The sequence below is a fragment of the Diplotaxodon limnothrissa genome, linkage group LG2 (assembly GCF_057381915.1).
Source record: "Diplotaxodon limnothrissa isolate DT_005_m linkage group LG2, D_limnothrissa_male_GT1.1, whole genome shotgun sequence".
In the NCBI taxonomy this organism is placed as follows: Eukaryota; Metazoa; Chordata; class Actinopteri; order Cichliformes; family Cichlidae; genus Diplotaxodon; species Diplotaxodon limnothrissa.
Window position 1 is genome coordinate 22,521,442 of NC_140597.1, and position 15,276 is coordinate 22,536,717.

Consider the following 15,276-nt stretch of genomic DNA (forward strand, 5'->3'; position numbering starts at 1 on the left):
TATTGGGGTGCGGGAAAACGGCAGCATACGAGGGGAAGTAGAGTACGCGTCTTACGATGATAGCGGGGCCGAGGGAACCGGAGGGAGGGGTGAGGGTCCGTGGGGAGAAGCTTCAGAAAGGTCGAGGCGGCTGGGGCTGATTGTGATCCAAATTCCGGACAGGCAGGTGGACAGGCTGGTGGCTCAAACACGCCGAGCTGTGATCTGAGTATACAAGGCAGAGTTAGTGTTAGTTCACACGGATAGGTTTACATAAGGGCTTTCCCGCAGGTGTACGTTACCGCTGAAGGACGACTACGGACTGGCGTGGAGCAGCAGGCTGGGCAGGATTAAATAGTCCACCTGGTGATCGCCCGGGATGGGATGCAGGTGTGGAGTTAGCAGCCACGCCCACGGGAGTGGGCATCCCATCAGCACCTCGGACGCCGGGCCGCGGACCATGACACTGATATCACTTTGCCTCACCATATATGCTTATAGAGCCAGATTGCATCTGAGAGCACCTACTGACACTGTCATTGGACAATTCCACCTTCTCTGGAGCTGTAAAATTAAAATAATGATAATAAAAAAAATTTTTTTAAAAACTGGTATGGAGCCCAGCAGCTGAATCACAGCATCAGCTAAACCACAGTCAACAAGTGAATAATCTACCTGATAATATGTAGAACAGAGCCTCCCCTCCACTAAACCTATTACAAATACACTAGAGACTTCTTTTCAAATGTGTGTAATCACTTTCTTAGTCTACAGGAGTGTATTATAGGGCAAAGAGACAAAGAGAAAGGGAAAATGGCTTATAGACATATAAGGGGTGTTTAGGTGAAGCACAAAGAAAGAGAACTTGAGAGCTTACGGGATTACTGCTCCAGGAACAGAGAGGAAGATCACCAGAACATCATACAAAAGTTAAGACAGAATAACAAAGCTTTAATCTGAAGTCTTTGGCCGAGAGTCTCAATAGACAAAGAAAACAAGTGAAATCCTACACCGAGGCAGAGAATGCTCCCAGTGATGGGAAAACAGCATTTTGCTGAAGGTCTTTTTCCATAGCGTTTTATGTGTGGGTGTGAGACGCATCACATTCAGACATGGTCAGACAAGTGTCTCCTAGGACATTCCCGCAACTGGTAAATAAGAAAAAAAAAGATTTTAAATGGCTGAAGATGAGCTGGAAAAAATAAAATCTCACACACATCTAAAAATTATTAAGAAAGAGGGAAAAAATAGAACGTCAAAAACGTTTTTTTATGTATTGATTAAAGAAAGTGACAGAACAATAATGGGGAGACTTGGCGGAATGGAACTGGCACCAGAGACTATCATTAGTATGATAAGCTAACGAGTGAAATATGTGTTTGCATGTGTGCGCACATGTGCAGTTGATAGAAAAATGAAGAAATTAAAGAGTGATGCAAAATTATAGCTATTTCTTGATTAGAGATACTCGAGGATTGGCAAAGTAGAAATGAATGTACTTACACTGGGATGCATAGAAAAAAACCCAAACAACAAATTTAATAGTAATAATTTAAAAATACTGCAAATAGAGACAAAAAGTTCACTTCATATTTTGGTATGCTCTATAGTTTGTCAAATATGGCTAAAATAATATAATATGGAAACTGGGACTGAGAATAAATATGTGCTAACATATAGTATTTTCCTGTTAGTTTTTTTTTAACATATGTTACAATACCTAAGGTTAAAAAAATTATAGAAGAAATGGGGAAACATTACAGCTTAACATTTTACATTTTACCCGTTTACTGTAGCTGATATCCATCCACTCGTGTTAACTAATTAAGGTAGGTTGAATCATTCAAGGCCATTTTATGTAGCATTTTTTCACTGTGTTCTCTTGATACTGGAAGTCCCTGTACTTTTCTCTCTGAGCAGAGCTACACATATGTAGACCTACAGTTGTATGTCTGCGTGTGCACAGCTAAATGTTAACATTACCTGGCAACAACACACGCTTCAAGGACAACATTAAATTTCTGAGAATAACTTTATTGCCCAAATTATGTACTGGCTGTCACCATCTTGGATTTCTAGCAATAGAAATAAGCTTGATTAGATGAGACAACAGAGTGCATCTGGCTAACCAAACTTGCTAGCATTAGCACTCAATACCCGCTAATTCACGCTGCAATGCATGCAATAAAAGAAGCAAATAAATTATAGAATTTTACTCACTGAAACATGTTAGTACAGTTAATTGCACAGAATGCCATAAACATAATAAGAATGCACTAAAACTAAGAGAAAACCAAGGAGGCCTAGCTTAGTAACTAGATTTGGCTTAGGTGTCAATTACCAGCCCGAAGCTGCAAACTTGCCAAAAAACTTTGTACCCAAACGGGCTGTACCCATACAATAACTTAATACTATGAAACAAACAAGTTGTACATCGGAGATGAAGAAGTCTTTGCTATTATAAAACTAATGTCCTCAGAAGCTCATCGTTCCAGCAGCGTTCCTGTTTGTTTGCTTCTTGAAATGTTTTTCAGTTTTTCCAAGAAGAAAAAACTGATGAAAAAACTGCACAAAATATAAAGTCAAGACCCAGCCCCCTCGTAAATGTAATTATTTGTACTGTGTGGCTTCAGTTTTGGATTCTAAGTTCATGGACAGGAGAAATTTTGAGTATAATAAGAATAATATTCTCCAATGGAGGAATGCAGGGAGGTGGGGTGGAGAGAACAGAAAGCAAAATATTTCTCTGAGTGTTTTACAAGCTTTAGCTTGCACTTTTAAACCTCACATTATTGGCCTAAGCTAGGTGAAGTAAACTACATAAAAGTGAAATGATAGGAGGGGCTGGAGAACAAAAGAGCTCTGCAACAAAAGGCCTATTCATATTGACGTGTTTAGTTAGTTGCTTAGATCTTTCCAAATAGTAACAATAAGATCAAATCTATTACAGTTTACATAACACATCTAATATTCATGTTTAGCCAAGGTGTACCGCAGTCCAGACTTCATGTTTCTATGAGGTAAAAAGAAAATTCTGTCTTCAGGCCTGTAAAAACGGCTGTGTCAACAGAGCGCAGGTACGGTGCCACAGTGTTAGAACAGCAGGTATTTCATACAGCATCAGGGCTTAAGGCACAATTAAACAGCTCAAATGTCCCCATCTTGTTTAATTCATTGTAAATCTTATGTAGGCAGATCAAATGAATAACACTGAATACCTGCCAAGTTCTGCAAAGAGAGAGTCGGCGTGTGTAGCCGCAGGCTCGATATCTGTGGACAGGTTATGATAATTGGCTAATATGCATTCACACACTGTAATATACCTCAGGAGGGGGGAGGAAGCTAGAGAGGGAGCGTTGGAAAGGTGAAAGGGTGTAACGAGAAAAACAGGCAGAGACAACAGAGAAAGAATGTTGCGATAGAGAGACGAGTAAAAACTAAGACAGACGGAGGAGTGACAGAAAACAGCAAAAAGGAAAAGAAAGTGATCTGTTTCTACCAGGACAGTCTGCATGAAGTGGAAGTCGAGCCTCAAAGAGGGAATAGCGAGGAATGGTTAAAGACAGAGTGGAATAGGAGATGAATAAAGGAGGTGAAGGAGGGAGCGTAGGTGTAGAAGGGGATGGAGAAGCAGCATTCCTGACTGCACAGTTACAGAAAGGCACGGGAAAATGGAAAAGCAGTTAAACTGAAATCCAGATGCCTCAGAGACCAGCAGAGGGTCAAACTAATCCACACACACACACAGACAGAGCGCTCCATCCCCTCTTTTACTGCCTCCTTCTCAGACCTCGGGACATTGGTGGCTTTACAAATCAGCAAACATCATCAGGACTAGAACATCAACTGGATCCTTTTTTTCTTGTCTACACCTGGTTTTCTTGTAAAGCTTTGTATCCTGCAGCCAAAACAAAGGACTTTGTCTATTTTGTACTAAAGCTGTTTATGTTTTCCATCTTCTAGAGGAATTTTCAGGTGAGTCTCTGGTGGTTTTTCCTAATGAGAACTTGTTAAATGCTCCCAGATGCAGTTGTTTGAGTTGAAGTTTCAGGATGCCGTTTTCTACGTAGAACACTGACTGTAATTTTCTCCAATTAAGAGGTTTGAAATGTGACTGTTGACTCTTAATTTCTATGTTTAACAATTGGACGTTGTCTAATAAGAGTCCAAAGACAGTAAACATGATCGTTTTAGAGCCGCTTTGGCCACCAGTGTCACAGTAATTCATCTGTTTGTTGGCTTGTATAGAATTAAATTTGCCATTCTTTTGTCCACAAGTCTTAATAAAGCTGTGAATTAGCTCTCACATAAATAATGTGACATGCATGCCCACAGCCCACCAAGGTGTCCAAAGAGCAAACGTTTATACATGATTTACTATGTGCGAGACAGACTTATGTGAGACCAAATCTTTGTTTACTATAACCGGGTCCTTTGGCAACATGCATTTTAATCATACTGGTACAAATGAGCACTTCAGGCAAACAGACGGTCAACATGAATACACAGTTTAGTATTTGTTAGAAACGGCTCTGTTTTAATGACTAATGAGGACCAGCTTTCAGAAATAAGACTTCTACACTCTACAAAGACGCAACAACAGCATTTAGATTAGCTGTAAAGTCAGCTAAGCTTCCCTTCATCCACATGCTAAGCTAAAACTATAAGAGATTTACACCTAGTACTTGGAGGGAAACCAAAACAAAAACTTTCTTCTCAACCTTCATAGTAGCAAAACCAACATAGAGCCTTTTTGTGCAATACACACATTCAATTATCATTTTGCTGTAGCTCAAGAGGCAAAGCATCCATCGTGGTGTGAACTTGTGTGAATGTTAGACAGAAAAAGCATAGCAAACAGTGCCTGTGTGAATGAGGCAAGTTGCATAAAGTTCTTTGAGCGCTCAGGTAGAACAGAAAAGTGCTGCGTACGTTCTAGTCCATTTACCATTTCTTCCCTTATGAGCTGATTAGGCGTTAATAAAGAATCATAACCGCAACATCAATCAGTAAATGTAACCATTATAATTGCTAGATGACCTTATGTAGACAGGGTTAGTATCTAATGGCAACACTCGGTACATAATGTTGAAAGAGATTTCTGAATGAGGATATATGGGCAGCACATGATCGCAGGCCTACAGACGTGCATGGAAAACATGTGGGAATCATATTGTAGTCCTCTCCTGACATGTGTTATCTTGAATAAAGCAGCTGTGACTTGGCTGACTGTCAGCATAATGCTTTTGACATAAAGATGTATTGGCTTTACTCCGACATTCTTCTTTTTTTTTTTATAATTCAAGTATTTGTTAGATTTTGCATTTTATAACAGCAAATACAAAGATGCAGCAACCAAAAGCAAGAAGCAAACAAACAAAAAAAACCAAAAAACAACAACAAAACAAAACAAAAACAAAACAGTGAGGTTTTAACATATGTTGTATTAAGATCAAATGTCCAAGTCATGGAGACTTGTAGGTGCAAAAATGGTCCCACTGTTCCACCGCAGCTTCCGTCACATGATGTATTTTTCCCTACTCTGGCATTCTTAAAAGAATAATCAAAGTGAGAGGGATCTGACTTTTGATCAGTCTTCAGTGGCGGATCATTGGCTAACAGTACTTTTACCCTAACAACACAATTAAGGCTGGGAGATATAGTATGACAAGCTCTAAAGACTTGCTTGTAGTAGGAAACTGTAAACTACATTCAGTAGCTTACTTGCACTGAAAAGCAATGAGCCTACCCGACTCTGTTACTGTTGTCGCCACATCTGTTCAACTAAAACTCTAGCCTATCACGCCATAAGAAAAGCACCTCAAAGTACTTTTGCAATTGCACATCTTGGATATATAGTAACTACCTTTGAATGTGTTGACTTTGAATACTGACTAAAGCTTAGTGTTGATGTCGAGAGTTGCTGATACCTTGATTCGATACATTCCACCAGTACACAGGAGAAGTCGCTAGCAAATATTTTGATGTTGAATGACCGCTGGCTTACCATCCTTTCTGCTCCATAAGGAAATATTCTATTGTCCCCTTTCTTAGCTCACCATCTGCTCTTTATGAATATTGTCTGGACCTCTATCCTGTACTTACTGGGAAGAAGATGTTTGTACACAAGAATGTGAATTCTGTTCAGTTAATATCTAAAGTCTAACAAAATAGAAACAGTCATTTGTTTTGTTTTAGTATTTACAAAACAAAACAAACTGTGTCAGAGTAACTGTGTTTTTTTTAAAGGTTTCATGAAAATACTCTACAGCTTACTGCAGGATAAATAGGTTAGTTTGCTGTGCTGTGCTGGGTTTAAAGTGTGTGTGAGAGTGCAGAGTGGCTGTGGTGTTCATGGTCAGAGTTAGGTTACATAAAGGGCAGAGATGAACTTGAAGTTAAGTTGGTTGTATAGTGTAAAGTATAAAGACAGCATAAACAGTGGACTGTCAGTGTAGAGGATGGAAATCAGCCAGGACGACTCATAAAACATCTGCTAACATCTGGTTGAATTCAGACGTGTACACCCACAAAGAGCAGCAGGTCAGCTGATCACAGCCTGTACGTGATTCTTTTATTAGAATAAAATTTAGATTGAAATAAAAGTTGTATTCCCATCTACTAATATTATTTATTATTGCATTAATGTAGCACAAGGTTCAGTTAGATTGGCATAAAAATATGTGGTAGAATTGTCCTTCAAGGATCTACTTTGTTACTTTGAGTACTTTTCAGAGCCTGCACTTTTTAACTTTTACTGGCGTAAAGAAGTTGAGTCAGTACTTCAACTTTTACTTTGCTTTTCACAGTAGTATCTGTACTTCTACTTGAGTAGAGAATGTCTGCACTTTTGTCACCTCTGCTAAGCAGGAGCAGCAATCTGCTACGAACCAAAGCAATCACAAGGAGTGTTTTCCCACATTTCTCCCTTGTGACCAGTGTTTGCTGGGTGGTCTTGAAACAGTCTCTAGGCCTGTGTGACTGGGGCCGTACAGCTGTGATCTTACAAGTTAACATCAAGTAGTTAGTGGTCACAAACCTCGTGTTTGAACAAACAAAAAAACTCTTTATGTGATTCGGGAAAAGTAACATCTCATAAAAGAAGCCAAGTGGCGTATTATATAGAGTTTCTTTGCACACTCCACACAAGGATAATCCATGTGCCGAAGTGTAAAGTGTTAGCAAAGTTGGTTTTCTATTGACCTAAATAGAAAACCAACTTTACAGGTTACAGTATAGTTTTCTTTGCTTCATTCACTCAAGGTGTTTAAAAGTGCAGTGGAGATGAAAAGAACTGAATGGCTATAAGACAGCATGACCATATACAAAGACATAAAGGAAAGATTGATGTATTTTGGCAGTGATATAAAGAAAAAAACCTTTTTCCAGGAAACACGTGAAATTGATAAGAAACAGAGTTTTGTGCTCTGCCCCTTTCAGGAGGTATATGCATTTAATCTCTGTCGGGAGGAAGCCTGAAACAGGTGCTTTATGGTTGCATAGTTCAGGGAAACCCTTTTCTCATCTCCTCGTGTGTTTTCTCATGCCTCTGTTTTTTAATCTTCTTCTCTTTTGTATTTTTTTCCTTTCATCGACCTCTTGCCCTCTCTCACTTTACACTTTAATTTCCAGCTTTTACTTTTTGTTTCCAGCGTTTTCTGGCAGAGAAATGTTAAAGGTGTTAAAGAAAGGGTAAAACACTTCTTTACCCTTTCTTCTTTTCCTCTGTGATCAGCATATCCATTCACATTGGAGACTGAGACCAAACGGACACCTTTACTGGACTATAAAATCTATGCAGGAGCTGTCGATGAAACTGGCTCCTAGTTTTTAAGTTTTATGACGTGAAGTTGCTGCTCAGGTATGTGTAACACCCAATAAACTGTAACAAAACTGCTTTTAACATGTCATTGAAAGCACAGAATGGATGTTTGAAGCTACGTGGACATTTATTGTGAATACTGTGATATCATACTTGACCCCAAAGCTCCAGAGATTATTTTCCTTAGCCCCTGAACTCTTCGTGGAGGACACATTTTTCCCTGTAACCCAAACTGCTGCTATCATACTCAGACTGAGCAGGATATTTCAGGGCTCAAAAGCCTCATGGCAAGGTTGTAGACCAGGGGTGTCAAACATAAGGTCTGGGGGCCAGAATTGGCTCAGCAAAGACTCCAATCTGGCCCACTGGACAGATTTGAAAAATGAGAGGGAGGGCATAGAATAATTTGTCATAAAAAAGTGACTTGTGCATTCTTAGACACGTGGGCTAAACCGAGAGACCAGCAGCTACGCAGACATAAACAGGAGTAGCCCCCATGATCAGGCGAGACTGCCCCATCACAGCTACAACATGTAGACGTAGGTCTCTACAGCTTCTTCCCACTACGAGTGATATACTTTGCTGGGTCGTTTAGTCTTGTTATTATGAAATTTTAACTATTCCTGGAACGTCAAAATCATGCAGAATGTTTTATTTTAACTACAAAAGGGGAAAAATATTGTTTTTGACACAGAACGGTCCATTTAGGTCTTTTTCCCGCTTGTGTGTGAACAGATTCTTTATTTTGATTAAAACTGTCATGACTAAATCCAGGTGATGATGACCTGACCTCTGTAGTAGCAAGAAAAATGAGAAGTGCACGATTGTAGATTTGTGTTGCAATGATAATAAAAAATCAAATTTCACGTTGTAGGACCTCCTGTCAAACACACACGCACACACAACCAGCTGTTAGATGAATCAGCCTGCCTTCGAGGGACGAGAGCACAGAGACACACAAGGAAACTAGAAACCCTTAAATGGCCTCAAATGACTTAAAATATGCTCGTGATGTTTGGTTCTATCTGTTCTCTTCCTTTATTTGTATCTTGGCTAACTATGTAGCAATATCACGTGCACGTGGGATTCAGTGTGTGTGTGTTTTTATTGTGCTTGGTTGTATGTAATTGGCATGTATTGTTCTCAAAGGAGCATGTTTAAACTAGGCTAATGGCTGCCAAGCGCCCTGGCACTGCAGCGAGCTACGGCTGACAAGTTTCCAGTGTTAAGTAGTTATTTTCCATTCCACTGTTTATTGTATTTCATTCTATCCTGTTCTATTTATTTGAGGTGACTTATTAAAATATTAAAACCAAGTGCAGCCATTGTTTTTACACGACTATGTTGGTTATGAGAGGATTTACAGGCTACTGTGGTGACGGACAGGATTAAACCAAGTGCACTAACCTCTCCAGGATGTTTCGTCCACCTTGAGGCTGAATAGTTTGGCACGACAAGAACTACTGTCGACTTTTTCTCACGACTCTCATTTCCTTTCTCACTGCTTCTCATGCTTTGAATGCTCTTCCATCACCTTGGGCTTGTGGAAACGGTTACTGATGCGATTTAATTTGAGAGACATTATGGTCATTTACATTTTTACTTTCATCATAGCTCCTTAAATCTCAAATGAAATCTAAATGTAAAACGAGAAAGGGTGAGAAAGGATTCAAAAACTTAGAAGGCACTAAAAACTTCAAACGGCACTGTCATTAACTTTAACATTTAACATGCTAGCAGAGGCCTGCAGAGTCTGAGGTGAAGTTGTTGTAGTTTCTCTGAGCACTTCTCAGACCTTCAGGTGACTTTGCTGGGACATCCTCTCCAGATTCAGGCTTTGCATTAAGACAAACCTGAATGGTCCAAACCAGCAAAATGCCAAAACTTCAGCTTTTATAGGGGATCAGTTAATGAAGTGCGTTTGATTAGAGCAGCTGGCTGCTACTTTCCTTCTGAACTCCTGTGCAAGCAGGAGCACTGTACTTGGTGTGTGTGTGTGTGTGTGTGTGTGTGGGGGGGGGGGGGGTCCTGTGAAATCTGTCTGTTTCACATGACTGTAGTTGGCCAAAGAATCTGCTGTATTGCATCCTTCATTATTTAAGGATTTTTGCTCTGCAGCTGAACACACCTACGAAATAAAAAAGTTTTTATCATTACATCTTTCCTAATAGTTTGACAGCTTATTCTATCAGCAGTCCATTCCAGCATGCGCTAAGCAAGAGTGTGGTAGTCTGATGGTTTCCGCTACAATATCATCTACTCCGCACACGGATCAATATAAAGAAAAGAGTGTGTTATGTGATCATGTTCGTAAGGTACACGGCACTGCGAGAGATCTTTTTGTTAACACAAATCTGCACCAACAGGTGTGTTCATGACGTGATCAGTCAAACAGCCATCCAGTCATGGCACTGTGGTGGTGCGCCAAGGTCGCCCGCAGCCTGGCTACAGCGTGGTTTTCCCTGCTCCTTTCATCACTGCTGTGGCAAATGGTAAAAAAATGTATAGAGGCCCATTTGTCTTCTGAATTTCTACATTTGCCTGATATCACTCCATAGATTTCTTCCTTTAAACTTCCTCTAGATCATTCCTGTCCACACCGTCCCATCCTGCCCCCGGAGCTGCAGCTGTCCAGGTGTCAGAGAGGTCCACTGTACGTTCAGACACCTCACCAGTATACCAAAAACTCTTCCTAAGGACACAGAGCGGCTGAACCTGGGGTAAGATCCCACACACACTAAGACACAATTACCAAATGTCAGTCCAAGGGGAAGAAAACTAAACACATGAAGCCGTGTGGAATGCCATGGTCTTGTTTTCTTTCTGTAACTAATGATCGAGCTGCCTCGCAAACCAAGTCATGATAAATATTTACAATTGTTTTAATGACATTAATCTTAAATCTTAACCTCTCTTGTGTAATGGCGCCGGTGAGGTCGGCTGCCGTGCTGGATGCTCTGCCCTAACTTCTCCACTTTTTGCAGTTTTTCGTCACTTTTTGCTATATCTGCGATAATCTTGCATGGGCATCATGCAAAACACACAAATCCGCTACAGTAGAGACACTTTGGTTTCTATTGGTTTGCAATACACGAACATTTCACCATGTTTAACTCCGGACCCAACCTGGCCAAAGGAGATCCTGAGAGAGAACAAAGGACGCGACCCTAAGCGACGGCCTCGAGGTAAAAGAGCCGGCATCAGGAACAGGCTACGGGCTCGCGCACACCGCGCACCCATGCCCAGTATCCTGCTAGCCAATGTTCAATCCATCGAGAACAAGCTTGATGACCTCAGAGCCAGAATCAAGTTCCAGAGAGACATTCGGGACTGCAACCTCCTCTGCTTTACCGAGACTTGGCTGAACCCAGCGATACCAGACCACGCCGTGCAGCCGACGGGGTTCTTTTCGGTTTACCGCATGGACAGGACAATGGAGTCGGGGAAGAAAAGAGGTGGTGGAGTATGTTTGATGGTGAACAACAGATGGTGCGACAGCACAAACATCTCCCCACTCACACGCTCTTGCTCGCCCAATCTGGAGCTATTGATCGTTAAGTGTCGCCCTTTCACTGCGGTCATTGCCTGCGCTGTTTACATTCCGCCTCACGCGGACTCGGACACTGCCTTATGTGAGCTACATGAGGCTCTCACACATCAGCAAACACTTCACCAAGATGCCGCACTCATTGTTATGGGAGATTTTAACAGAGTGAATCTCAAACGGACATTTCACAACCTTCACCAGCACATCAACTGCCCCACCCGGGGCACGAGGACATTAGACCACTGCTACACCCCGTTCAAGAACTGTTACAAGGCTCAGCCCCTGCCGGCATTTGGAAAATCGGACCATTCCGCCATCTTCCTCATACCTGCTTACAAACAAAGGATAAAGCAGCATCCACCAATCAGGAGGGAGGTCGCTCGCTGGACGGACCAATCGGTGGCCGCGCTGCAGGACGCACTGGATGACGCAGACTGGGACATGTTTCGGCGCAGCTCTGATGACATCAACATGTTTACGGAAGCGGTTGTGGGATTTATCGGGAAACTAGCGGACGACACAGCAGAAAGAACTATCATCCGAACGTTTCCCAACCAGAAGCCGTGGGTGGATAAAAACATCCGCGACGCTCTGAGATCACGCACCGCTGCCTACAATGAAGGGCTTGTCTCCGGTAATATGGTCCGAAAGGCAAAGCGGAGCTACGGGGAAAAACTAGAGTCACAGCTACGACAGTGCGACTCTAGGAGCCTGTGGAAAGGACTGCGGACTATAACGGACTATAAACGACCAGCTTCTTCAATGATGAATGCAGATGCTTCACTGGCTGATGAGCTGAACACGTTTTATGCTCGCTTCGACGCCGCAGCAATTAAAACAACAAATGGCTGCGCGCGCTCGGAGTGCACCAGTGAAGAAAATGCATTCGTCATCACAGAGCATGCCGTGAGGAACACCTTCAGGAGGGTGAACACCAGGAAGGCAGCAGGACCAGATGCAATCCCTGGCCGGGTCCTTAGAGCCTGCGCTGATCAACTAGCACCGGTGTTCACGGAGATCTTCAACCTCTCCCTGGCCCAAGCTGTGGTTCCCACGTGCTTCAAACGGTCCATTATTGTCCCTGTTCCAAAGAAACAACAGCCCGCTTGCCACAATGACTACCGTCCAGTAGCACTGACTTCAATTGTGATGAAGTGTTTTGAAAGACTGATGAGAGATCACATCACTTCTTCACTTCCTCCCACCATCGACTCACTTCAGTTTGCTTACCGGACTAATCGTTCCACAGACGATGCCATATCTCACCTGCTCCACACATCCCCGAGTCACCTGGACACTGGCAGAGGGAATTATGTTAGGATGCTGTTCGTGGACTACAGTTCAGCATTCAACACAATAATTCCCTCTAAGCTTTTCACCAAGTTGACGGATCTAGGACTCAGCTCATCACTGTGTCAGTGGATCCTCAACTTCCTCACAGACAGACCCCAATCAGTGAGGGTGGGAAAACAAGTCTCCCCCTCCATCTCACTCAGCACTGGAGTGCCTCAGGGCTGTGTTTTAAGCCCCCTGCTGTACTCACTGTACACTTATGACTGTGTAGCCACATCCGACACCCCCTCCATTGTCAAGTTTGCTGACGACACTGCTGTTGTGGGCCTGATCTCCGACAACATCGAGACGGCCTACCTGGAGGAGATTAGGAACCTGGAGACCTGGTGCCAGGAGAATAACCTCCTCCTAAACGTCAGCAAGACTAAGGAGCTGATCGTAGACTTCACTACAAAGCAGGCGAGGAATTACAAACCCCTCATCATCAGTGGCACGCCAGTGGAGAGAGTGGACAGTTTCCGATACCTGGGTGTCCACATCACTCAGGACCTGTCATGGTCCTGTCACATCAACACCCTGGTTAAGAAAGCCCGTCAGCGTCTCTTCTTCCTCAGAAGACTTAGAGACTTCCATCTGCCACTGAAGGTGCTCAAGAACTTCTACTCCTGCACCATCGAGAGCATCCTGACGGCAAACATCTGCACCTGGTTTGGGAACAGCACCAAGCAGGACAGACGAGATCTGCAAAGGGTGGTGCGCTCGGCAGAACGCATCATTCAATCAGAGCTCCCTGACCTGCTGTCCATCTACACCAAGCGGTGCAAGTCCAAAGCTAGGAAGATTATGATGGACCTCTCCCATCCCAACAATGGACTCTTCTCACTGTTGAGGTCTGGGAAGCGCTTCCGCTCCCTTAAGGCCAAAACAGAGAGAATGAAGAGGAGCTTCTTCCCCCAGGCTATTCGGGGCCTGAACCAGGTGTAGGACTGGACTCTCCCAAACACGTCACTATAAGACTGGACTCTCACACACGTCACCACACGCACCACCACACATTTCCTATAATCCTATAATTCCTATAATTTATAATCCTTATCTTTATAATCTCTTCTGCTATTTTCACATTCTTTACTGTAAATTCCTAAGTTAATTTGTAAATTTTTGTAGTAAATTGTAAATATTGTAAAACTTTTCTTCTGTCATTTAATGGTCGGGCATTGTACAGCTACAAGCATTTCACCCCCATGTCATACTGTGTATGGTTGTGTGTGTGTGACAAATAAAATTTGAATTTGAATTTGAATTTGAATTTAAAGAGAGATTACAATCAAGAAGAAGGATTATTGCTTGCCATGCATCTTATCAACCTGCCATATCAACTAAAGAAACCCCAGGCAGCAAGTGGCCCTGGTGCATTTAATATGACAACATTTGCCTTAAGCCCAGAAGATAAGGGCTTAGCACCAGCATGTGGTACTAGAGTAAATCTCCTAATAGCTTCCATGTGGGAATTATGGATAGAGCTTTCACTGCCCTCCAGCACAGTAGGAAAAAAAATCACCAGCCACTGTTTTGTATGTAACACACAGCCTTGTCTAATTATCTTGGCTCCAAACAATACATATCCATCTATCAAACTGCTTGGCAAACAACACTACTGTCCACAGGAGGGGTTTGGGTGTGAGGCTCTGTTTTGGGAAAAACCTTTCACTGCATTTCACGAGTGTAGTTTACTTACTTTTTCATAGATTATTCTATTTATGATACTTTAACTCATTATATGCATCCTAATATAAGTACTTCAGGGGGTATGTGGTCCACTAAGCACCATGCAGTGCCAACCTGCAGTTCACAGGAGGCAAACAGTTTCCATATGGGCTCCTGTTCTGTGTGAAAAGCTATCACGCCGCTGCAGCTGAATCAAAGCATAATGCAGGTTTTACACTGCAGGGACAGTTACTGAATGAATTAGAGCAAGACAAATAAAAAATTAACATGAAGTTACACCCTTCAGCAAAAACATTTTCACATCTGCAACAATATTGCACATAATATAATGTTGTACAAAGTGCAATCAAAAGTGTACAGGAAAATCTTACCTGATTTAACTGTAGCACAGCAGAGATGCTGGAACCATCTGTACTTTATCTGCTCTGAAATTAAACAAGCAGAGAGCAAACTTCAGCTCCTGTGAATCACTCCTGGGTAGGGATGGGTATCATTTAGGTTTTATCCGATACCAGTACCAAACCGGTACTTTTGAAACGGTGCTCAAACCGGTGCTTAAAGAATGGAGAACACAAAATTGGTCCAAAAACCTCTCATGTTCAGCTCTTTTTTTGTAAAAAGATAACAATGTTAGCCTTTTCTGCAGCTATAGGGCATATATGGCATCACTCTTGGCTGGAAGCAGTGCTTAAACAATGGAAAAAAACACAAACTTTGTCCAAAAACCTCTCATGTTTAGCTGTTTTCCACTTTTTCTTTGGTCATTTTAGCCTTTTTGGCCAGGGTGAAGGGAGCATCTGCCATCAAACAAGAAGACAGCCGCATGTAACTACGACGGTGTTTGCTAGTTCACCTTACATGCATTAATGTAATAACGTGGTTAGCCTACTCAGCATAAATTACACAC

The 15,276-nt window shown here is 42.2% G+C and overlaps 1 protein-coding gene across 1 annotated transcript in view; it reads left to right on the forward strand.

The window, feature by feature from the left end:
* Positions 1-3,842: 3,842 nt before the first annotated feature.
* LOC146638396 (matrix-remodeling-associated protein 5) overlaps positions 3,843-15,276 on the forward strand; it is a 28,742-nt gene continuing 17,308 nt past the window's right edge. The window contains exons 1-3 of the mRNA XM_085361164.1: positions 3,843-3,954; positions 10,168-10,293; positions 10,385-10,521. Coding sequence (XP_085217290.1) covers positions 10,207-10,293; positions 10,385-10,521 — 224 coding nt within the window. The 5' untranslated portion in view covers positions 3,843-3,954; positions 10,168-10,206. The remainder of the gene's footprint in view (positions 3,955-10,167; positions 10,294-10,384; positions 10,522-15,276) is intronic.